A 24,134-nucleotide genomic window follows, 5' to 3' on the forward strand; every position below is an offset into this window, starting at 1 on the left:
CCAGAGCTCAGTGTGAGACAGGATTATCTATCAACGAGAAAATTTCATTGTACCTACAGTTGTTTTGAAATTTATGTCCAACTCTGTTACTGAAGTCTTTGTTATCTTCTTCATAAACTTTTTGAGTCATAAAAATGTCCTTAGAGATTATCCACTGGTTCATCACTCTCATTGTACTGTCAAATGGCTTAAGCCTCCAACACAGAAAATGCTCTGCTAAGGTAGCACTAGTAGTTAATGGCAGAGCTAGAACTAGAATTAGAATGCTGACATTTTTTTTTCCAACAAAGGATTATATAAAATACTTTGCATATTTTGGTTCTTATCTTTTTTTATCATAATTTGACTTTGGTTGTATTTTAGAACAGAGGCATCGATTGCCTTCTTAATTACCCTCTTCTTCCTCATCTCTGCTGGTACTGATAGTAGCTACCACAGGATTTCTATGAAGGGCTAACCATTTCCTTTAAGGAGGCTACCTTTTATTTTTCTGAATGTTAAGACTATAATCAACTGGACTGTTTAGTTACTATTGAATAGTAGAATCTCAAAAGCATTGATATTTTATGTTGTGGTTAGTTACTGGATGAATTTCTGAGTCTTCTTTGAGAATGAAATTTGAAAAGAAGAAATTCATGAGTGAGACCATGAGGGCTCTGGTTTACTTACTGACACACTTGAAAGAGCTCTGTCACTAAGGGGGGAGAAAGGGAGGGGACTGATCAGACTAGAAGTTTGAATTGGTGCTCAATTCACCTATTTACATAGCACTTGTCCTGCTAAATATAAATACTAGTTTAATAATATGATGGAATTCAGAGTGTAAGATGATAGGCATAAGAAATGTCACAGTGAGCCAAGTTAGTAATTTTTCCATCTTGGGGTTTGGTTTCTGAGAAACCCAGGACATTTTATGGAAAACCATAAATGATTCAAGTTTTTGAGTTCAAATGATTTGGGGAAATCTGCTCATTCTATTTGTCTGTTTTCACCCAGTTGGGATGAGTTCAGTAACAGGCTAACTACCCATTATTTAAAGTGTTCTTATTTGGGGATCCCTGGATGGCGCAGCGGTTTGGTGCCTGCCTTTGGCCCAGGGCGCGATCCTGGAGACCCGGGATCGAATCCCACGTCGAGCTCTCGTGCATGGAGCCTGCTTCTCTCTCTGCCTCTCTCTCTCTCTCTCTCTCTCTCTCTGTGACTATCATAAATAAATAAAAGTTAAAAAAAAATAAAGTGTTCTTATTTGTTTAAAAAAAACTACCTGCCTCAGGAGGTACATGCACCATCTGATATGTGATAAACATAATTTGAGGTTTTATATGCTTTGATTATATGTCCTGTGAACATTTATTTTTCAAACTGAAGACTTTTGTTTCATGTAGATTACCAGCCCTCTTTTGATATGTTTTCCCCTTCATCCTTATTAGCCTTCTTTTTTTTAAGATTTTATTTATTTATTTATTCATGAGAGACACAGAGAGAGAGACAGAGACAGGCAGAGGGAGAAGCAGGCTCCATGCAGGGAGCCCGATGCGGGACTCGATCCCAGAACCCCAGGATCATGCCCTGAGCCAATGGCAGCTAAACCGCTGAGCCACCCTGGGATTCCCCCTTTATTAGCCTTCTTGCCAACCTTCTTGTAGTTTGGGGAAGGTAGTTGGATGAAAGTATAGTATCAGGGTTAAAGAGGACATACTCTGGAGTCGTATGGACCTAGGTTCACATCCTGGTTGTCAGTTGCTGCTTAGGGCACTCGATGAAAGCTGCTCTTAGAGCCTTGGTTTCCTTATCAGCAGAGTGGAGGTAAGAACATCTCACACAGGATTGTTGTAAAAGAATTGGCATATGAAAAACCACGATGTCTAGTTTGTGTCAAGTGCAACTCTGATTTATTATCAGTACCTATAGTATTGGTAAAAGTAACATTAGATAGCATTAGACAAGACACTTAAGTTCTAATTCAGGTTAGATTTGGGGATTTCAGTAATAACTTCAGTAAGCAGTTGGATTCTGTTTCCTCACTTTTAACCTGAACGTCTTGATTAGGTCAGTGGTTTTCAAACTCTGATCTCTGGAAGTGCTTTGAGGTCAATGGCAGGGAAGGGGAGGAGTGAGAGGTATCTCAGAGGGAGGGCTTCCTTTTCAGCTGGAGCAGCTGTGCTTTTATTTATTTAATATATTGGGCTTCTTTGTAATCTCTTTTTTAAAGAAAATCTTCCTTGGTAAAATACACACATACACACACACATTTTGAAAATAATAGACTTGAAAGTCCACTCAAAAGTCCCTTCCAAATCTAAAATTGATTTTTTTAAAAAAAGAGTGTATTTATTTGACAGAGCGATCACACAAGCAGGAGGAGGGGCAGAGGGAGAGGGAGAAGCAGATTCCCCACTGGGCAGGGAACCCGATATGGGGAGGGGATTGATCCCAGGACCCTGGGATCATGACCTGAGCTGAAGGCAGATGTTTAACCAACTGAGCCACCCAGGTATCCCCCAAATCTAAAATTCTTTATGTCTGTTAGTTTGCAACAGAACTTGAAAGTGGTCCACACTGGATCTGCCCTGAAGATGTTTTATTTGTCCTGTATGGTGTTTTAAATGTTCATATTAAAGTGCCAAAATTTAAAATTTGGAGATTTTACATAAAAATCTAGATCCTGTTTTCTTGTGAAAAATTGTTCTGACAAGTGTGTGCCCCCATTTTCAAATAGCAGTCTGCCAGAGTCGAATGGCAGCTGCTCCCAGTTGCTCCTACTGTCTTTTGCTCTCTGAATTTACCTGCGTAGTCTCTGAAGGTATTTGAGTGTTCAACATCTGACTTCTTGTCTGCTCATGGCATGAACACCATTATTGGATTAACCAGCGTTGGCATTCTAGAATAATTAAACAAAGGATGGGACTTGCCATATTTGCCCAGTAAGGAATTTACTTTAATGTAGCAGAAGTACATGTGTCACTTTCATTCTGCCTGCCCTTAAACTGGACAGTGAATAGTTCCTAAATGCTGACCATCAATTTATCCTAGCTAATAGAGAATGACTCCTGAGTTAGAATTTAACACAATGTATTTTAATTCTTTCTACTCTAGGATCTAATTAATAGGTACTCAAAAATTTTAGGAATAGGCTTATGTGGGGCAGTATATAGGGAAGTAAATGCTGCTAGTTGCCCATGCTTCTCCTTCTTCCACCTTAGCTCCAGAATGGATACTCATAGTCTAGACATTCTCCCCCTTGGGATAGAGAAAGTTGAAAAAAGCATTCTGTTTGTTCTCTAACAAGCCCTGTTAGGCAGCAAAGGATTAGTCTCAACATCATTCGTATAAGGGAGATATGGTACACCACCTGTGGAGGCCGTCTTTGCTCAGTCACTTGGCCCCGTCAGGACAGGGTGAACACTCCCCTGATCCAACATTCTCTAAAGCTCTTGTTCTTTAATTGCTGGGTGTGGGTTCTGTATGTGCCCTTTCAATCAGACTTGTTAATTGTAGTGTTGTAATCACATCTCATATTTACTTATTAATTTTTTCTGTTTGTCCTTTCATTTAAGAGGAAATAATGCATTGACATATCTCATTAAGATCATGGAATTTTCCATTTTCTTTGTAGTTTAGTTGCTTTTTACTTTATATATTTTATGCTATTTTATTAAGTGTATACAATGTTCAGCAATGCATTTTAAAGTCTATCTGTTGGTAATTTATCCAGATATCTGAATGGTTTTTGGTAGGAGATACTTAGTAGGTCACACTGCTGGAAAGTAGAAGTCCTCATTCTTTTGTTATTTTTTTTAATTTCTTACATTCCCTTAGTTGCTCAGTATCATGTCACATTTTTATTCTATTTTTAAAATTTTAATTCCAGTGTAGTTATCCTATAGTGTTATATTGGCTTCAGGTATACAATACACTGATTCAGCAATTCCATATGCCACTCAGTGCTCATCAAGCTAAGTGCACTTTTTAATCCCCATCACCTATTTTACCTATCCCCAACCCACCTCCCTTCTAATAACTATCTCTTTGTTCTCTATAGTTAAGAGTCTGTGTTTTTGGGGGGAGGATTGTCTTTTTTTTCTTTGTTCTTTGTTTCTTTCTTAAAATTCAATTAACATGTAATGAATTATTGGTTTCAGAAGTAGAGGTCAGTGATTCATCAGTCTTATATAATACCCAGTGGTCATTACATCACATGTCCTTCTTAATTCCCATCACCAAGTTACCCCATCCCTCTACCCACCTCCCCTCCATCGATTCTCAGTTTGTTTCAAATGATTAAGGGTCTCTTATGGTTTGTCTCCATCTCTAATTTCTTGTTTTATTTTTTCTTCTCTTCCCCATGATCCTGTTTTGTTTCTTAAGTTCTACCTATGAGTGAGATCATGTAATAATTGTCTGTCTCTGATTGACTTATTTCACTTAGCATAATATCCTCTAGTTTCATCCATGTCATTACAAATAGCAAGATTTCATTTTTTTTTTTTTTTGATGGCTGAGTAACATTCCATTGTATATATGTACCACATTTTTATCTATTCATCTGTCAATGGACATCTGGCTCTTTCCATAGTGGCTGTTGTGGACTTTGCTACTATAAACATTGGGGTGTAGGTGCCCCCCAGATCACTACATTTGAATCCTTAGGGTAAATCCCTAGTAGTCCAATTGCTGGGTTATAGGGATGTTTGTGAGGATATGGAGAAAGAGGAACCCTCCTACATTGTTGGTGGGAATACAAGCTGGTGCAGCCACTCTGGAAAACAGTGTGGAGGTTCCTCAAAAAGAGCTACCCTTTGTCTTGTCTTTTAAATTCCACATATGAGGAAAATCATATAGTATTTGTCTTTCACTGACTCTCTTATTTCATTTAGCATTATGCTCTCTAGATCCATCCATGTTGTTACAAATGGCAAGATTTCATTTATTTTTTATGGCTAAATACTATCCATTATATATGTAAATATATATGTGTGTGTGCATATGTATACACACGTATACCACATCTTCTTTATCCATTCATCAATCAGTGGAGACTTTGGCTGCTTCCATAATTTGGCTATCGTAAATAATGCTGCAGTAAACAAAGCAGTGTGTATTCAAATTAGTGTTTTTGTATTCTTTGAGTAAATACCCAGTAGTACAATTACTGGATCATAGGGTGGTTCTGTTTTTTATTTTTTGAGGAACCTCTATACTGTCTTCCACTGTCACTGGACCAGTTTGCATTCCCACCAACAGTGCAAAAGGATTCTGTTTTCTTCACTTGTTCTTTCTTGAGTTTTTTTATTTTAGTCATTCTGACAAATACGAGTTGATGTCTCATTATGGTTTTGATTTGCATTTCCCTAATGATGAATGATGTTGAGCATCTTTTCATGTGTCTGTTGGCCATCTGGATGTCTTCTTTGGAGAAATGTCTGTTCACGTCCTCTTCCCATTTCTTACTTGGATTGTTCTCTTGTGTTCAATTGTATCAGTTCTTTTGTATATTTGGATACTAATCCTTATTGGATATATCACTTGCAAACATGTTCTCCCACTCAGTAGGTTATCTTTTAGTTTTGTTGATTATTTCCTTTGCTGTGTAGAAGCTTTTTTTTTTTTTTAAGCTTTTTATTTATTTATTTGACACAGAGAGAGAAAGCATGAGCAGGGGGAGCAGCTGACAAAGAGAGAAGCAGGCTTTCTGCTGAGCAGGGAGGCTTACGTGGGGCTTGATCCCAGGACCCTGAGATCATGACCTGAGCTGAAGGCAGACACTTAATGACTGAGCCACCCAGGCGCCCCAGAAGCTTTTTATTTTGATATACTCCCAATAGTATATCTTTGCTTTTATTTCTTTTGCCTCAGGAGACCTATCTAGAAAGATGTTTTTATGCTGATATCAGAGAAATTACTGTCCGTACTCTCTTCTAGGATTTTTATGATTTCAGGTCTCACATTTAGGTCTTTATTTTTTTTAAAGGTTTTATTTATTTATGAGAGACAGAGAGGCGCAGAGACACAGGCAGAGGGAGAAGCAGGCTCCATGCAGGGAGCCCAACATGACTCGATCCTGGGTCTCCAGGATCAGGCCCTGGGCTGAATGAAGGCGGCGCTAAACCGCTGAGCCATCCAGGCTGCCCCCACATTTAGGCCTTTAATCAATTTTGACTTTATTTTTGTGTTTGATATAAGAAAGTGGTTCAGTTTCATTCTTTTGCATGTAGCTGTCCAGTTTTGCTAACACCATTTGTCGAAGAGACCGTCTTTTCCCTATTGTGTATTCTTGCCTCCTTTGTTAAAGATTAACAGACCATATAATTACAGTTTTATTTCTGGGCTTTCTTTTCTGTTCTTGATCTAGGTGTCCTCTATTGTACCAGTACCATACTGTTTTGATTACTACAGCTTTGTAATATAGCTTAAAGTCTGGAATTATGATACCTCCAGTTTTGTTTTTTTTTTTCAAGATTGCTTTAGCTATTCAGGGTCTTCTGTGATTCCATACAAATTTTAGAATTGTTTAGTTCTGTGAAAAATGCTCTTGGTATTTTGATAGGAATTGCATTAAATATGTAGATTGCTTTGGGTAATATAAACATTTTAACAATATTTGTTTTTCCGATCCATGAACAAGGGAATATCTTTCCATTTGTTTGAATATCTCTTCAGTTTCTTTCATCAGTGTTACAGTTTTCAAAGTACAGGTCTTTCATTTCTTTGGTTAAGTTTATTCCTAGGTATTTTCTTATTTTTCATGAACTTTTTTTTTTTTTTTTTTTAGATTTTATTTATTTATTCATGAGAGACACAGAGAGAGAGAGAGAGGCAGAGACACAGGCAGAGGGAGAAGCAGGCTCCACGCAGGGAGCCCGATGTGGGACTCTATCCTCAGGACTCCAGGATCACGCCCTGGGCTGAAGGCAGCGTTAAACCCCTGAGCCACCCGGGCTGCCCTTTTTCATGAAATTTTAAATGGGATTGTTTTCTTAATTTCTATTTCTACTGCTTTATTATTAGTGTATAGAAATGCAGTGGATTTCTGTACATTGATTTTGTATCCTGCGACCTTGCTGAATTCATTTATCAGTTCCAGTAGTTTTTTGGTGGAGTCTTTAGGGTTTCCTATATATAATACTATGTCATCTGCAAATAGTGAAAGTTTTACATCTTCTTACCAGTTTGAATGCCTTCCATTTCTTTTTGTTGTCTGATTACTATGGCTAGGACTTCCAGTACTATGTTGAATAATCAGGTGCTAGGAGTGGACATCCTTGTCTTGTTCCTGACGTTAGGAGAAAAGTTCTCAGTTTTTCCCCATTGAGTATGATGTTAGCTGTGAGTTTTTGATATGAGACATTTATTATGTTGATGTATATTCCCCCTAAACCTATTTTTTTGAAGGTTTTTTATCACAAATGGATTTTGTACTTTGTCAGATGCTTTTTCTGCATCTTTTGAAATGATCACACAGTTTTTATCAATTCTCTTATTGATATAATGCATTATGTTGATTGATTTGTGAATATTGAACCACCCTTGCTCTAGGAATAAATTCCACTTGCTCATGGTGAATGATCTTTTTAAAGTATTGTTGGGTTCGATTTGCTAATATTTTATTGAGGATTTTTGTGTCTATGTTCATCAAAAATATTGACCTGTAGTTTTCCCTTTTTTTGTGGTGCCTTTATCTGGTTTTGGTACCAGAGTAATGCTGGCCTTATAGAACAAACTTGGAAGTTTTCCTTCCTCCTTTATTTTTTAGAAAAATTTGAGAAGAGTAGGTTTTAACTCTTCTTTAAATGTGGTTAGAATTCACCTGTGAAGCTGTCTGGCTCTGAATTTTTGTTTGTTGGGAGTTTTTTTGATGATCTGTTCAATTGCATTGCTAGTAATTGGTCTGTTCAAATTTTCTATATTCCTTCCTGATTCAATTTTGGGAGGTTATCCATTTCTTCTAGGTTGTCCAATTTGTTGGCATATAATTTTTTGCATTCTCTTACAATCCTTTGTATTTCTATGGTGTTGGTTGTTACTTCTTTTCTTTCGTTTCTGATTTGGTTATTTGAGTCTTTTCTTTCTCTTTATGAATCCTGTTTGTTCACTATGATTTAGGCAATGTTTAATTATGTTTTATTAATTTATGTGTGTAATTATTAGCTTATTTACAATACAATATTCAGTCCTCAGAATAACCCTATGATACAGGACCAAATATTATCCCCATTATTATACAGCCTCCTTCCATAATAAAGTCATATCAGATCACAGTTCTCAAATTTCAGCTATTCAGAAGTGACTCTAATTTATTTAGGTTTGCCCTAGTATTCTCTGACTGAGCAGGGCATTTTAATTCTACCTGAATAATTTGTGGAGTCATTTAATTTTCATCTGTTCACTCCAATAGATTAAAAGCATTAATTACTGTAAGAGATAAATCCTGAACCCCTGAACCCTCAAAGACTCCACAAAATACTTTGTGTCCACACAGTCAGCTGTGAGCATTCAGCAGGAAGATTTCTGCAGGCCGATTCAGGAAGCAGGCTCCTTGCCTTTTGCCCTCTACCTCTCCGTGGTCTCTAATTCTTATCTCTGTTGATCTTTTCAAAGAACCAGCTTCTGGTTTCATTGATCTGTTCTATTGGGTTTTCTTGTTTCTATATCATATATTTCTGCCCTGCTCTTTATTATTTTCTTCTGTTGGTTTTGGGTTTTGTTTGTTGTTCTTCTTCTGGTTCCTTTGGATGTAAGGTTAGGTTGTTTGAGATTTTTCTTGCTTCTTGAGGTAGACCTGTATTGCTATAAACTTCCCTCTTAGAACCACTTTTGCTGCATCTCAAAGATTTTGGACCATTGTATTTATATTTCCATTTCTGTCCATGTAATTTTTTATTTCTTCTTTGATTTCTTGATTGATCTGTTTATTGCTTAGTAGCATGTTATTTAACCTCAATGTGTTCTTCCCATATTTTTTCTTGTGGTTGATTTCTAGTTTCATAGCATTGTGGTCAGAAAAGATGCATTGTATGACTTTGATCTTTTTGAATTGGTTGAGACTTGTTTTGTGACCTGATATGTCATCTGTTCTGGAGAATGTTCCATGTGCACTTGAAAAGAATATATAGTCTTCTGTTTCAGGACGGAATGATCTGAATATATCTGTTATTCAAAGTCACTGTTTCCTTGTTGATTTTCTGTTTGCATGATCCATCCGTTGATGTATGTGGAGTGTTAAAGTAATCCTGTTATTGTATTACTATCAGTTAGTTCCATTATGTTTGTTACAAATTGTTTTATGTATTTGAATGCTCTGATGTTGGGTGCATAAATATTTACAATTGTTACATCTTCTTGTTGGAATGTCCCCTTTATGATAACATAGTGTCTTTCTTTGTCTCTTGTTATAGTCTTTATTTTAAAATCTGTTTTATGGGATGCCTGGGTGGCTCAGCGGTTAAGCGCCTGCCTTCAGCTCAGGGCGTGATCCTGGAGTCTTGGGATCGAGTTCCACATCGGGCTCCCTTGCATGGAGCCTGCTTCTCCCTCTGCCCGTGTCTCTGCCCCTCTCTCTCTCTCTCTCTTTGTGTCTCTCATGAATAAATAAATAAAAATATTAAAAAATAAAATAAAATAAAATCTGTTTTATCCAATGTAAGTATGTTGTACCACAATTTTATTTTCACATATATTGCAAGATAAATGCTTTTCCATCCCTTCACTTTCAATCTGCCTAGGTCAGAAATGAGTCTCTTATAAGCAGTGTATAGATGGGTCTAGTCTTTTAATCCATTCCATCACCCTATGTCTTGTGATTGGAGTATTTAATCCATTTACATTCAAAGTAATTCTTGATAGACATGTATTTATTGCTATTTTGTAACTTGTTTTGTAGTTATTTTTGTAGTTTTCCTGTGTCCTTTCTTCTCTCGCTCTCTTCTCTCATGGTTTTCTGGCTTTATTTAGTGAAATACTTGGATATATATATATCAGTCTATATTAAGGTGATAACTTAAATTTGAACCTGTTACTTACTCTCTCCCCTGCTGCATTTAGGTAAATGGAGTCACACTTTATATTCTTTTAATTCGTGAGTCTCTTTACTGATTTTTACAGGTATACTTAATTTTACTGCTTTTGTGCTTCGTACTTTTCTTACTCATAACTTATGGTCTTTTCTTTCTACTCAGAGTCCCCTTTACCATTTCTTGTTGAACTGGCGTAGTGGTCATGAATTACTTTAACTTTTGTTGTCTGGAAAACTTTTTCTCTCTCCTTCTATTCTGAATGATAGCCTTGCTGGATAGATTATTCTTGGCTGCAAACTTTTTTTCCTTTCCGCACTTTGAATATATTATGCCACTTTCTTTTGACTGCAGAGTTTCTGCTGAAAAGTCTACCAATAGACGTATGGGGTTTCTGCTTGTATGTAACTTTCGTCTTTTCCTTTGATGCTTTTAAAATTTTTATCACTACTTTTTTGCAATTTTAATTACTGTGTGTCTTGGTTTGGACCTCCTAGGGTTGTTCTTGTTGGGGGCTCTGGTTACCTAATTCCTTCCACAGATTAAGGAAATTTTCAGCTGTTATTTATTCACATAAGTTTTCTTCCCTGTCTTCCCTCTCTTCTTCTGGGATTCCTGTAATGAGAATGTTGTGCTTGATGAAGTTGCTGAGTTCCCATAAGTCTCTTCTCATTTTGTGTATTTTTTCCTCTCACCTGCCCAGCTTGATTACTTTAAATTAGTCTGCCCTCCACGTAGTTAATTCATATTTTGCTTCCTCTAGCTTACTTTGTATCCCATCTAGTATATATATTTTTAAGTAGGTTCCATACCCAGCCAAAAGCCCAATGTGTGGCTTGAACTCATGATCCTAAGATGGAGACCTGAGCTGAAATCAAGAGTTGGACAGTAAACCGACTGAGCCACTCAGGTGCCCCTACCTCTAGTGTATTTTTAATTTCATATATTGTGTTCTTCATCTTTGATTGGTTCTTTTTTTTTTTTTAAGATTTAATTCATTCATTCATGAGAGACACACAGAGAGAGGGAGAGAGAGGCAGAGACACAGGCAGAGGGAGGAGCAGGCTCCATGCAGGGAGCCCGATGTGGGACTTGATCCCGAGTCTCCAGGATCATGCCCTGGACTGAAGGCGGCACTAAACCGCTGAGCCACCGGGGCTGCCCGATTGGTTCTCTTAATCTCTTTTTTAGGTCTCACTGATGTCCTCCACTCTTTACTCAAGGCCAGTGACTGTCTTTATGATCATTACTTTAAATTCTCTATCAGACATTATTACTTATATTTGTTTTACTTAGGTGTCTTGCTATGGTTTTGTCTTGTTCTTTTATTTGGTACATATCCCTCTGTCTCCTCATTTGATCTAACTCTCTGTGTCTGTTTCTCTGTGTTAGGAAAGTCAGCTACATCTTGAAAGTAATGGCCTTATGAAGAAGATGTCCTGTAGTGCCCTGCAGTACAGTGTTCCCTGTTCACCAGAATCTGGTCCCTCAAGGTGCCTCCTGTGGGTGTTGCATGCGCCCTACTGCTATGTGTTGGCCATGTTTGCCTTTAGTCCAGTCTTCTGCAGTGGCTCTCTTTGCCTGTTGTGGGCAGTGTTGTGGCCTGTGTTGTTAGTGGGCCAGTGTAGGATCACCTTGGGGTTGAGTTTAGTCAGACCAGGCATTTGCCTGAGATGATGTAGCACCAAACTAAAGGGTGTTTTCCCCTGAGAAGCTTTTATTAGTTGGCAGGACCTGTAGTCAGACCAACTGTCTGCCTCCAGCCCACTGTTGGTACCACTTGACTGGTGTGTGTGGTTATCTTCCCTTCACCCAAGGGCAGGAATCACTTTGGAGTGGTGTTGGCCCCTGTCATGGTTGCTTGCACACTGCCTGGTTTGTGCTAGCAGAGGGGAATTGCTGCTAATGCGGTGTGTGGCTGATGTGGCTGCTGGTATGGGGCCTGCAGTTTTGTTTGTTTGGTTTTTTTTAAAGATTTATTTATTTATTCATGATAGACACACAGAGAGAGAGAGAGAGAGAGAGAGAGAGGCAGAGACACAGGCAGAGGGAGGAGCAGGCTCCACGCAGGGAGCATCAGGGAGCCGGATGCGGGACTTGATCCCGGGACCCCAGGATCGTGCCCTGGGCCAAAGGCAAGGGGCCTGCAGTTTTAAGGAGGCATGCTGCTCTTCAGTTGGACTCACTGCCACTGGAGGATTGAGGCTTCTCAAAGCACAGAGATTGGGAGACAAGGTGTTGGCAAGGTATATCAGTATTCTGGGGAGGGGACCCTCAGTGCTGGGACTGAGGCATTCTTGGCAAGAGGGGGCAGATCCCCTAAGTGGGCAGATGGTGGTACAAGCAAGGTAGGTAATGAGTGTTGGCTCTGGGCTAGTTCCCAGAAGTAGCCATGTGTTCATTCTGGGAGGTGGGGAAGGGAAGTGGTTCCACCTAGCTCCTTTGTTCCTGAGGGAGTCACCCAGGGATCTCTATCGCTTGGAGACACACATTGAAATTAGCAAATAACCCTCCCCGATGCCCCAGGCTGCTGCGTATATACTGTATCTCTACGGATTGTTTGTAGTGCTGCCTCTTTAAGAGTGGGGACTCAGTTGGCTCTCCCAGAAAGCAGCGTGCTGATTTTTTTAAATCCCAGGCTTTAAGTCCCACTGATTGTGAGAACTCAAAAAATTCAGACCCTCTAATTATCAAAGCCCCTCTAATTATTAAATTATCATCTTTCCCATGCAGACTCTCCTATATGACAGTCTTTCTCTCCCCTCTCTCTGTCCATGGCTCCCTCCTTTCTAAGGACTCCAGGGTTTGTTTAGCTCTGAACACATATCCACCCTTCCTACCCTCTTCACTGTGGCCTCTTTTCCACCTTTAGTGTGGAGTTTGTTCTGCCAGTCTTTTAGTTCTTTTCTGGGTGTGTGTGTGTGTGTGTGCGCGCGGTTTTTTTTTTTAAAGATTTTATTTATTTATTCATAAGAGACACAAAGGGAAAGGCAGATGGAGAAGCAAGCTCCCTGTGGGGAGCCTGATTCAGGACTTGATCCCAGGACCCCCCGGATCACAACTTGAGCTAAAGGCAGATGCTCAGCCACTGCCACTCAGGTGTCCCTCTTTTCTGGGACAAGATGTGTTATTTACACTGATATGAGCGTTAACCTAATTGTATCTGTGGGCTGAGGTGAGCTTAGGGTCCTCCCATTCCACCGTCTTACCAGATGCTACACCTCCATTCCCTTTTATCTTTCAGAAATGTCTCAGTGTTTATAGTTCATTGATAAGAACTTTTCCTGTTTTTTTTTTTTTTGTAGAGCTATAGATTTTCTTTTTTTTATCCTTAAGCCTTTTCCCATTTCAGTGGCATTTGGAGAAGAGAATATTAATATGTAAGTTCAGCCCATTCTTCTTGAATCTGAATTTTCATCTTCTCTTACTCTACATGTTCTCTAGGTAATATCATTCACATATTTCATTTACCATTTTTATAATGATGGGTTCCAAATCTATGTCCTACCTAAAGTCTCTTACCTACAGAGCTCTATTTAATTGTCAGCTAGTGGATATCCACCCTCATGTCCCATGGCACTTCAAACTGTCCCATCAACAGGTGAATGGATAAACAAATTATGGTGTAAACACACAATGCAGTACTACTTAGCAATTAAAAAGAATGAACTGTTGATACACAGAACAACATGATTGAATCTTAAAATGATGCCAAGTGAAAGAAGCCAGACAAAAAAGAATATATATTGTATTATTCCATTTATCTAAAACTCTAGGAAATACCACTCTATAATGATAGCATATCAGTGATTAACCAGGGGAGATTACTGTCTTGGGGTAGGGGGATAGGGTAAGAGGGGAGATAGGAAGGAGGGATTGGAAGGATTTCATTGTGTGATAGATACATTTATTTCTTTGACCGTGATAATGGTTTCAAAACCCAGAAAAAAAAAAAAAAAAACACCCAGAAAAGTTTACACTTTATACATGTTCACTTTATTGTATGCCAGTTATACCCAAATAAAGCTGGAAGAAAATTCTCAATATTAAAGGCTTTTAATAGAAAAACAGCAGTTCCTGCCCACTCTTCTTTTTCCCCATCCCAGTCCTCTTCCCCAAAGGCAGCGACTTTGAACTTTTTCAGGGATCTTCTGATACTTGGGCCATGTTCTAATATGCTTACTCTGTTACTTAGTGATTCTTTCATTTAGAACTTCAGGCAGTCTCTATTTATTCTCTCTTATTATGGCAGTTGATAATTTGTCTTACTCTACCTTTTTTACTTATCCGCCCAACCTTCTAACACAGCTCTTGATTAAATCAATCGTGAGTGCTAGCATTACTAGGAACATTAAATATTGTACATTACTGAGTCAAGTACTATGCTTTGATTGCTTGTATTTCTTTTTTTTTTAAGATTTTTAAAAATTTATTCATGAGAGACAACAGAGAGAGAGAGAGAGAGAGAGAGGCAGAGGGAGAAGCAGGCTCCATGCAGGGAGCCAACGTCGGACTCCATACTGGGTCTCCAGAATCACACCCTGGGCCAAAGGCGGCACTAAACCGCTGAGCCACTCGGGCTGCCCCTTTATTTCTTTAGTACCCTTCCTCTTTTTTAATGTAGTAACTGCATTTTTTTCCCCATTTACTTTGTTTTTATGTACCTACAGCTAATTTTTTTTTCTGATGTCCCAGCAGATTTTTAGACATGTAACAGCAGTTTTTCCAGATGCTCAAAATATCATATAACCTGTCAATTCCAGTCCCCCATTCCCATTCCCTAAGACATTCCTCCTTGCCCTGATTGCTTTCTGCAATAGATACATAGCTGCCATGCTAAGGCTTCCTCTTGCCATTCTCCAGTTTTGGATCAACTAATTCCTGAGTCCTATGTCATTTTTCTTCATGGTTTATTCATATTCCTTCAGTTGGTTTTAGGAATCCTGTGTCTTCTAGTTGCTTCAAAGTTAACATTTTTTATTCCTTACAGAGCCAAAAAGGTCATTATTTTACTGTTACCTAAATGTTTGGTTGGGTATAGAATTCCAGGTTAAAAGTAATATTCTTTGAGAATATTAGAGTTATTTTTGCACTGTCTCCTAGTATCTGATATTAGATATTCAGAAGCAAGGAATCTGCCTAAGAGTCTCTCTCTCTCCCTATCCCTTTGCCCTTCCCCCTGCTCATGCTCTCTCTCAAATAAATATATAAATCTTAAAAATAAATTGTAGTTAAAGCCCAGAAATGTTTTACTAGTAAGGTTGCAGTGTGATGCCAGCTTTTTCATTTGGTAAACTAGTACCCTTCTGTTGTGAAAAATGTTCTTATGTTCTTTGATTATCATCCATCCATACACCCCCATTTTCCCTGTTCTTTCTGAAACTCCTTTAGTCATGTGTTGGACACTTGGACTGATCCTCTGATTGGGAGGATTTTCTCTCTGATTGTCCATCTCTTCCCTCAGTTTTATCTTCTATCCTTCTGTAGTTTGTTTTATTTTTTATTCGTGCTATCTTATTTTAATTTTCTCTAGCACTCCATCCATTTTAAATGACTGCAGTAACTTCTCATTTAAGATATTAAGGTTTTTGTTTATTCTGTGATTTGTTTTCTTCTGTTCCCTATATCTCTGTTTCCTCCAAATATTCAATTATCTACTTGTTTGTTTTGGTCTCTATTTGATGTGGGAGGCTTTGTTCAAATGCCTGATGATCCTTGGCTGCCCATTTATATTTGTGTGGGGCACTAAAAAGCTCCATTTGCAAGAATGGGGGTTGTTAGTAATGGACTTCATAGTAGGGTGAATTCAAGGTCAACTGTCTTTTTCATTGTCAGAATGTAGAGCTCTTCAAGACTGTTGAATTTTTTCATAGAATGAGGATGGTGGGTATATGCCTGAGCAGAACAGGAACAGGAAGATAAGGGCTTCACGTTTCTGTAGGTAGACTGTTATTCAGTCACCCTCTTTTCACTTTGTGCTGTATTCTTGCCCTGTGCCTGATGCCCCAAGTGCACACCATCACTAGCTGCCTTTTTCCTGGAAACAACCCCGGTAGAATGCAGTAGTCCTCTGGCTACTGGGGTAAGTGTGAGGGTAGCCTCTTGTGTTACTTGGTATCTCAAAGAACTTAGATTTTCAGAGTATTTAGGGCACGTCAGCTCCTTGTCACCTGAATCCCTCCACTCCTAGTTCTTAGTCTGTCCTGTGTTCCATTATGTCACTTTCCATTCCTTTTTTTTTTTTTAAAGATTTTATTTATTTATTAATGAGAGACACAGAGAGAGAGAGAGAGAGAGAGGCAGAGACACAGGCAGAGGGAGAAGCAGGCTCCATGCAGGAGGCCCGACATGGGACTCGATGCCGGGTCTCCAGGATCATGCCTTGGACTGAAGGTGGCACTAAACCGCTGAGCCACCCGGGCTGCCTCTCACTTTCCATTCCTCTAATAGTTTCCTGTCTTGGAAAGGTTGGGGCTTGTTGTTTTTGTTCTCCAGAAAAGTCAGATATGCTCATGTGGTCTCTTCTGTTCACTTACCAATGGGTTAGTACCTTTTTTTTCTCTTTATTATAATTTTAGTGAGGAAGCATGAGGAGGGAAAGGGGGTCAACATCTGTGATTAGTGTGCCAGGTTTATCCAGAAGTCATCTGTATTCTCTAAAGTGTAATCATCACAATCTGATGTTTATTGAGTGCTTACTAAATGCCAAACACTATTTGAAGTGTACTACACTTATTAATTCCATTCTCATGACAGTCTTACGGAACAGGTACTACTATTATTGCCATGTTACAGATGAAAAAATTAATGCACAGAAAAGTTAATTTGACAAAGTCACACAAAGCCAATGAATGGGGTCCAGCATACCAGCTCAGCTGTCAGACTCTAGAGATACTCCCTGCTTAAAACTCTCCAATAGTATTTCATTCCTTGATTTGAAAATCCAGGCAATTTACCATTGTCATTCCTGGTCTCCAGGATCAGGCCCAGCATACCTCCAATCTCACCTCTCTTACTTGGACCCTAACACCACCTCTTTGACCTTATATTCTAGCCACTCTGAGCTTGCCCTGCATATACACATTCTAGTGATACTCATGCCTTTTCTGTGCTGTTCCTCTGCCCCAAACATTCCTTCACTCTCTAGAATGCTTAGTACAGTGTTTGGGTGTTCCAGTATATACTTATAAATGGGATATTTGCATAATTTATTTTACCTAGCAATCAATTCATGCTTTGCTTTTGATTTGACTTAGCTCATCTTCTTAAAAAATGTATAATTTAATAGAACTATAATATTCCATTGCGTATGAAGTGTTCATAAGTCTAACAGACCAACTGAAATTATCTCCTTAAAATTTGACTATATTGAGGGGCACCTGGCTGGCACAGTCAGTAGAGTACATGACTCAATTCCACATTGGGCATAGAGATTAGTTTAGAGGGGATCCCTGGGTGGCGCAGCGGTTTAGCGCCTGCCTTTGGCCCAGGGCGCGATCCTGGAGACCCGGGATCGAATCCCACATCGGGCTCCAGGTGCATGGAGCCTGCTTCTCCCTCTGCCTGTGTCTCTGCCTCTCTCTCTCTCTCTGTGACTATCATAAATAAATAAAAATTAAAAAAAAGAGAGATCAGTTTAGAAATACATAAAAGTGAAAAAAATTGACTGTATTGAGAGAGATAAAGATTCTTTTGGAGTGTAAGTGAAAAGGCGTATGAATAGTAAATTAATTTCATTCATTTGTTATTAAAATGTTTTCTAACCTTACTTATCTTGCTGTTTTTCTTAATAGCCCTTTCTTCCCCTTGCAAATTTGGAATGTTCACCAAACATTGAAACTTTCCTTTGCAAAGCTTTCGTACCAGCGTGCACAGACCAAATTAATGTGGTTCCACCTTGTCGTAAGTTTTGTGAGAAAGTATATTCTGATTGCAAAAAACTAATCGACACTTTTGGTATGCGATGGCCTGAGGAACTTGAATGTGACAGGTAAATTATGTTTTCAACTAAAAGCTACCAATAATCTTTTATTTTTTTTTATTTTTTTTTACCAATAATCTTTTAATGCTGGTGTTAGTTTTCCAGAACATTTGTGACAGGGTTTCATTATTTCATTCAACAAATGTTTATTGTACACTTAACATATGCCAGCCACTGGGGTGATAAGCTTTTGGACATAATGGTGAGCAAAAACAGATTTGCAGTGAGAACTTTGCAGTGATATGGGGAAGAACAAATAGTAATCAAATAATTATAATAATAAATGTAAAATTTTAACCATGCTAGATACAACAAAAGAGAAGTACACAGTTCTCTGAGAACATGTAATGGTGCCTTTGACCCAAACTGGGGGGAAATGAACTTATCAATTCACTGACCTTTTTGCACATTGACCTTGATTAATAACTTTTGTCTCCTATTCTCTAGACATTAGGGGATTGTAATTTGAGTTATTCTGCTGATATAATGAGACTTTACACGATAAACCTGGGAAAGAAGCTGTGTCTACCTTTCTGTTTCTTTATATATAGACTAAAGGAAGTATATAGATGCTTTGTGGAAGTCATACACTTCTGGTGAACACATACTTGTTTTTAGGAACAATTGGTAATATATAGTAAAGTTGAGCATACTCATACCTTACATTCTAGGCAATCCCCCTCTATAGAAACTTTTACACAAACAGTGGATCATACATAAGAATACTGATTGTTGGGATCCCTGGGTGGCGCAGCGGTTTGGCGCCTGCCTTTGGCCCAGGGCGTGATCCTGGAGACCCAGGATCGAATCCCACATCGGGCTCCCGGTGCATGGAGCCTGCTTCTCCCTCTGCCTGTGTCTCTGCGCCTCTCTCTCTCTCTGTGACTATCATAAATAAATAAAAATTAAAAAAAAAATACTGATTGCTAATTATTCGTAATTTTTTTTAAAAATGGAAAAACTGAAAGTCCATTGTAGAAGAATGACTAGTAAATTGTGATGTACTTATACACTAGAATACTACCATATAGTTGATAAAATTAATGTAGTTGATCCACATCTATAAGCATGGATAAATCTAAAAATTAAGTAAAAATAGGATGCTATAGGATGATATATATAGTACGGTGTCATTTATATAAAATTCAAAACCTGTGAAACAATACTATATAATATTATGGTTAGAAAATCACATAAGAAAGATTTTTTTTAAATGCATAAGGAGAATAAAAACTGAACGTATGGTAATGAGTATTTCTGGGGAGAGAGAAAAAGAGAGTAAAACCAGAAAGGGGTCCCACCTGAGATCTAATGTTATATTGTTTTATTTTAAAAGATATAAAGCAAAACTGACATAATATTAAGTTTTTAAAATGTTGGTAGATACATAATGTTCTTTATCTGGGCATGTATTTTATTATTTGCTACTCTTATCTATATCTAAAGCATGTTTTTTTTTTATTTTTTTATTTTATTTTATTTTATTTTTTATGATAGTCACAGAGAGAGAGAGAGAGAGAAGCAGAGACATAGGCAGAGGGAGAAGCAGGCTCCATGCACCGGAAGCCCGATGTGGGATTCAATCCCGGGTTTCCAGGATCGCGCCCTGGGCCAAAGGCAGGCGCCAAACCGCTGCGCCACCCAGGGATCCCTCGCATGTTTTATTTTTTTTTTATTTTTATTTTTTTTTTCCTCGCATGTTTTAAACGTTTTCTTTTTGCTGCACCTGGCTGGCTCAGCTGGTGTAGCATGCGACTCTTGATGCTGGGGTTATGAGTTTGAATCCCACATTGGGTGTAGAGATTACTTAAAAATAAAATCTTTTAAAAAATTAAATAAATTTTTAAAAATTTAAATAAATAAATATTTAAGTAAAATAAATGTTTTCTTGTTAAAAACTCCCACTAATTTATTTAAATTTTTTTAAAGATTTTATTTATTTTAGAGAGAGAGCGAGAGAGCACAGTGTGGGGAGGGACAGAGGAAGAGAGAGAAGCAGACTTCCTGGTGAGTAGGGAGCCCAGTGTAGGTTGCAGTCCCAGGACAACGAGATCATGACCTGAGCTGAAGTCAGACACTTAACCGACTGAGCCACCCAGGTGCCCTAAAGCTCCCACTAATTTTTAAACCATACAGATCCTCCAAATTAATATTGGTGTGTAGAAATTTAACTGAGTAGACAGATGAATGGATGAAGAAGATGTGGTCTATATATACAATGGGATATTACTCAGCCATCAGAAAAGACAAATACCCACCATTTACTTCAACATGGTATTACGCTGAGTGAAATAAGTCAATCAGAGAAGAACAGTCATCATATGGTTTCACTCATAAGGGAAATATAAGAAATAGTGAAAGGGATTATAAGAGAAAGGAGGGGAACTGAGTTGGAAAAATTAGATAGGGAAACAAACCATGAGAGACTCCTAACTCTGGAAAACAGATAAAGGGTTGTGGAAGAGGTGGTGAGGGGGGGATGGGGTGACTGGGTGACGGGCACTGAGAAGGGCACTTGATGGGGTGACCATTGGGTGTTATACTATATGTTGGCAAATTTAATTTAAGTTTAAAACTGTAAAAAAAAAAATTTAACTGAGTAGTAGTTTTTCACAAAATAGAAATATACTTCACTCTGCTATGCCGTAAACAAGGGAGGCAAGAAGTACAAACTTCCAGTTATGTCATGAGGATATAGTGTATGGTTAATAACATTATATTAGTTTTGTGACAGATGGTGATTAGATTTACCTGGGACCATTTCTCAATGTATATAAATGTCAAATCACTATGTTGTACACCTACCTAAAACTCAAATAATACGGTATGCCAACTATATCTCAATTAAAAAAAACAGCCAAACAAACAGAATAGTGATGTGAATTAAGCTGGTCTGAGTCTACCTCTTGGTGATCTTCTGTAGAGATCACCTAACCCAATCCAGGAAAGGGAAGGGTCTCATTTCAGTCAATTTTAGCTGTTAACACCTTAGTCATATGATTGAGCCGCTTTACTTGGGGGCATTAGAAAACAAGTGAATTTCCCCATGGCTTATATTTCTAATACTGTAAACAGACAAGCCAGCACTTATTTGTCTGGAGACTACTAATTAAGATAAATTTTTTCTTTCTTTCTTTTTTTTTTAGGATGAATTCTTTCTTAGATATTTAGTCTTGGAAACAGAAATTATTTAAAAGTTATTAATTGGGGCACTTGACTGGCTCAGTCAGTGGAGCATGCAACTCTTTGATCTCGAGGTTGTGAGTTTAAGCCCCACCTAGGGTGTAGAGCCTACTTGAAAAAAAGTTTACAAAATAAAAATTATTAAATTGATAATTTTCTGAGTAAGGAAATTTTCATATTCACTTGCCTTGTATTAAACATATGTTAGCGTGTTGGGGCCTCACTAATAACTACAAGTTTTTAGTTAACTTCAAAGCTCTAACCTATAATCTATCAGGTTGTGTGTCCTCCCATCAATTATGAATGCATAAGGTAGCACTTTATAGCTGGAAAGCATACATTAAAATAGTGAATCAATAAAAATGTTGACTTCAGTTTTTATCATTTTTACAGATTGCAGTACTGTGATGAGACTGTTCCTGTAACTTTTGATCCACACACACAGTTTCTTGGTCCTCAGAAGAACACAGAGCAAGTCCAGAGAGACATTGGATTTTGGTGTCCAAGGCATCTTAAGACTTCTGGGGGACAAGGCTATAAGTTTCTGGGGATTGACCAGTGCGCGCCTCCATGCCCTAACATGTATTTTAAAAGCGATGAGCTAGAGTTTGCAAAAAGTTTTATTGGAATAGTTTCAATATTTTGTCTCTGTGCAACTCTTTTCACATTCCTTACTTTCTTAATTGATGTTAAAAGATTCAGATACCCAGAGAGACCAATTATATATTACTCCGTCTGCTACAGCATTGTGTCTCTGATGTACTTTATCGGATTCTTGTTAGGCGATCGCACAGCCTGCAACAAGGCAGATGAGAAGCTAGAACTAGGTGACACAGTAGTTCTGGGTTCTCAGAATAAGGCTTGCACTGTTCTGTTTATGTTTCTGTATTTTTTCACAATGGCTGGCACCGTGTGGTGGGTGATTCTTACCATTACGTGGTTCTTAGCTGCAGGAAGAAAATGGAGTTGTGAAGCCATTGAACAAAAAGCAGTGTGGTTTCATGCTGTTGCATGGGGAATACCAGGTTTTCTGACTGTTATGCTTCTTGCTATGAACAAAGTTGAAGGAGACAACATTAGTGGCGTTTGCTTTGTTGGCCTTTATGACCTGGATGCTTCTCGCTACTTTGTACTCTTGCCACTGTGCCTTTGTGTGTTTGTCGGGCTGTCTCTTCTTTTAGCTGGCATTATTTCCTTAAATCATGTTCGACAAGTTATACAACATGATGGCCGGAACCAAGAGAAACTAAAGAAATTTATGATTCGAATTGGAGTCTTTAGTGGCCTGTATCTTGTGCCACTGGTGACACTTCTGGGATGTTACGTCTATGAGCAGGTGAATAGGATCACCTGGGAAATAACCTGGGTCTCTGACCACTGTCGTCAGTACCATATCCCGTGTCCTTATCAGGTAAAGAGCGTTTGTATTAGTTCATTACACTATTTCTTTTTTAAAGATTTTATTTATTTGAGAGAGCTCACAAGCGGGGGGTGGGGAGTGCAGAAGGAGAAGCAGGCTTCTCGCTGAACTAGATCCCAGGACCCTGAGGGCATGACCTGAGCCAAAGGCAGATAGTTAACTGAGCCCCCCAGGTACCCCTGTATTAGTTCACTATTTAGCTTTAATCTGGAGAATGTTCCCTGGAAGTACACTTGAACTAGTCATGACCATAACATTTGATCTCCTGTAAGAAAGTCCAGCAGATAGAGGAAATGATTCTTCATGCATTAGATGAAACTGGGATCCATGCCTCCAGAGCTGCTCTGTCCTCAAGTTTTGGCTTTGGTTACAGGTTGGAGTGCCTCCTGTAGCTCTTCTTTTAAAATTAAATTCAGTTTCAAAGGCAGATAATAATGAGGAACAGAAACAGAAGAACAGGTCTGTCAACTTCTGCTGAATTGGGAGTTGTTTTTCATTCTTCTTCCGTAGTAGGAAGAGACCTTATTTGGGTATATTTAATTTGATCATATTATCTTATAATTTTTGGTTTTGTATATGCTTATAAAAGCAGAACTTATTTTACTGTATTGTATTGATACTTATTTCACCCTAACCAACCAAATTTTTTATAACATAAACAACAATGTGTAAAGACTCTAAAATAGTATGTTGTTCCAATGAGTTTAAGTGTGATTTTTTGGTTGATTATAATGAGGGAAAGTAGATGAATTCTTAGAGCCAAATATTTTGGCAATTATAAGAGGCTGCTATACTTACAGGAAAAAATGCTGGGAAATCAAGCCAAGATTTAGGATGTTCTTCCTAAATATATTTCCCCTTTCTAATTATATATTTTGATAAACAGATAAAAGTTCTTCATTCAGAACTTTAATAAAGAATGCACTTAAAAAAAAAAGAAAAGAAAAAAAAAGGGGGGGTGGATCCCTGGGTGGCGCAGCGGTTTAGCGCCTGCCTTTGGCACAGGGCACGATCCTGGAGACCCGGGATCGAATCCCACGTCGGGCTCCCAGTGCATGGAGCCTGTTTCTCCCTCTGCCTATGTCTCTGCCTCTCTCTCACTGTGTGCCTACCATAAATTAAAAAAAAAAAAAATGCACTTAAAGCAGCACCATTCATTATATTACGTTATGTCAAACATTTTATAATAAAACAGACTGGAGATTTATACTTTTTGTATGAGTTTTACATTGACTATATAGATTTCTCTCCACTTTAAATGCACCACTGAAATTTTTATTCACTTTTTTTTTTTTTGTAGGCTAAAACAGAAACTCGACCAGAATTGGCTTTATTTATGATAAAATATCTGATGACATTAATTGTTGGCATCTCTGCTGTCTTCTGGGTTGGAAGCAAAAAGACATGCACAGAATGGGCTGGGTTTTTTAAACGAAATCGTAAGAGAGAGTAAGAATCTATTTAATTATCTGATGTTGTTTTAATTAAGTAGAACAAATACCAAGGAACTATTTAAGTCCTCACTCAGTGGAGTTTCATT

General features: G+C 38.2%; 1 protein-coding gene across 7 annotated transcripts in view; it reads left to right on the forward strand.

The window, feature by feature from the left end:
- FZD6 (frizzled class receptor 6) overlaps positions 1-24,134 on the forward strand; it is a 40,640-nt gene that overhangs the window by 12,283 nt on the left and 4,223 nt on the right. For 6 of the 7 annotated variants that reach the window (XM_072774126.1, XM_072774131.1, XM_072774127.1 and 3 more), the window contains exons 3-5: positions 17,804-18,000; positions 21,568-22,585; positions 23,895-24,043. In XM_072774126.1, the coding sequence (XP_072630227.1) occupies positions 17,804-18,000; positions 21,568-22,585; positions 23,895-24,043 (1,364 nt within the window). The remainder of the gene's footprint in view (positions 1-17,803; positions 18,001-21,567; positions 22,586-23,894; positions 24,044-24,134) is intronic. The other variant, XM_072774133.1, reaches the window with a different exon arrangement.

This window comes from Canis lupus, chromosome 14, assembly GCF_048164855.1.
Source record: "Canis lupus baileyi chromosome 14, mCanLup2.hap1, whole genome shotgun sequence".
NCBI lineage: Eukaryota > Metazoa > Chordata > Mammalia > Carnivora > Canidae > Canis > Canis lupus.